Source organism: Vollenhovia emeryi, unplaced genomic scaffold (genome assembly GCF_000949405.1).
Source record: "Vollenhovia emeryi isolate VEMERY1.0 unplaced genomic scaffold, V.emery_V1.0 DF950087.1, whole genome shotgun sequence".
Taxonomy (NCBI): Eukaryota; Metazoa; Arthropoda; class Insecta; order Hymenoptera; family Formicidae; genus Vollenhovia; species Vollenhovia emeryi.
The window spans coordinates 1-1252 of NW_011956279.1; the positions used below are offsets into that span (position 1 = coordinate 1).

Here is a 1252-nt window from a genome sequence, read left to right on the forward strand (position 1 = left end):
AGAACGTCCGTGTCCAGGTGGGGGCCCAGCTAAAGTATCTGGGCCTCCACATTGACGGGTTATGGAGGTTTGAGGAGCACCTCAAGAGGCTGACACCCAGGTTGGATGGTGCGGCGAATGCACTGTCGCGCCTAATGCCCAACCTGGGTGGCCCGTGTGGGAGAACGAGACGACTATACGCGAACGTCACCAACTCGATCGCGTTGTACGGTGCCCCCATCTGGTCAGCCGCCCTGAATGGCAACAAAAAGGCGACTGCGGCGCTGCGCAAAACACAGCGTCGCATGGCCATCAGGGCGATACGGGGGTACCGTACAGTCTCCCACGCGGCAGCCACATTGGTGGCTGGGATGCCCCCCATTGAGATCCAGGCGGCGGCACACGCTCAAACTTATGAGCGCGTCGCGGATCTCAAGGCTGGGGGGATCCCGGTAACAAAGAGGATGAGGAGGCTCCTCAGCCTCCAGATAAAGAGGGAGGCAAGGGAGGAATGGTGGACCTGGCTCAGGAAGCCAAACCGAGCGGGCCAGCGCACGGTCCAAGCCATCCTCCCCCGCTTCGATGAGTGGCTCGACCGCTCATGGGCACGGGCGTCCTATAGGACGACGCAGGTACTCACCGGACATGGCTGTTTCGGTGAGTACCTGCATAGGATAGGGCGCGAGCAAACCGCGCATTGCCACCATTGTGACGGGGAGAGGGACTCGGCGCAGCACACTCTGGAGGTTTGCCCAGCGTGGGCAAACGAGCGCCGAGCCCTCTCCAACATTATAGGTGCGAACCTCTCTCTCCCGGCGGTAATCAAAGCCGCCACGGAGAGGGAGGAGGCTTGGGAGGCGTTCTCCTCCTTCTGCGAGCATGTCATGCTGCAGAAGGAGGAGGCCGAACGGATCCGAAGGGGGGAAGCCGACCCCCCTGGCGGATCCCAACGAGGCAGAGCAGGTGTGCCCCAAAGGAGAGGAGCACGCCGACTACCGGCCCACCTAAGGGCCTGGTGATAATGCGGGGAGGGAGCGGCGGACCGTCATGGTTAGCTGTACTCCCTCCCCTGCGATGAATGAGGAGGAGTGGCCAGAGGTGCTAAAGCCATTGGTACCAAAGGCCATAGGCACCACAAAACAAGGTGCAGGGAGGTTTCGGTCCGCGTTGCGTACGGGTGCCGCTATCGAATAGCCCCGGGGTAGCCCCTGCCTGTCGTAAGAGGCGACTAAAAGGGGAGACGAGGATGCAGTTAGGACCGAATGGGGGTGGG

The 1252-nt window shown here is 61.8% G+C and overlaps 1 protein-coding gene across 1 annotated transcript; it reads left to right on the top strand.

The window, feature by feature from the left end:
• The first annotated feature begins 12 nt into the window (after positions 1–12).
• On the top strand, positions 13–1242 carry LOC105570766. The gene has a single exon (XM_012028209.1). It carries the CDS (start codon positions 135–137, stop codon positions 996–998), a length of 864 nt encoding a protein of 287 aa, XP_011883599.1. The 5' UTR covers positions 13–134; the 3' UTR covers positions 999–1242.
• The last annotated feature ends 10 nt before the right edge of the window (positions 1243–1252 follow it).

What these genes read in the sequence shown, in the direction of transcription:
- LOC105570766 (XM_012028209.1), top strand. Translation starts at nt 135, where the DNA reads ATGCCCAACCTGGGTGGCCCGTGTGGGAGAACGAGACGACTATACGCG.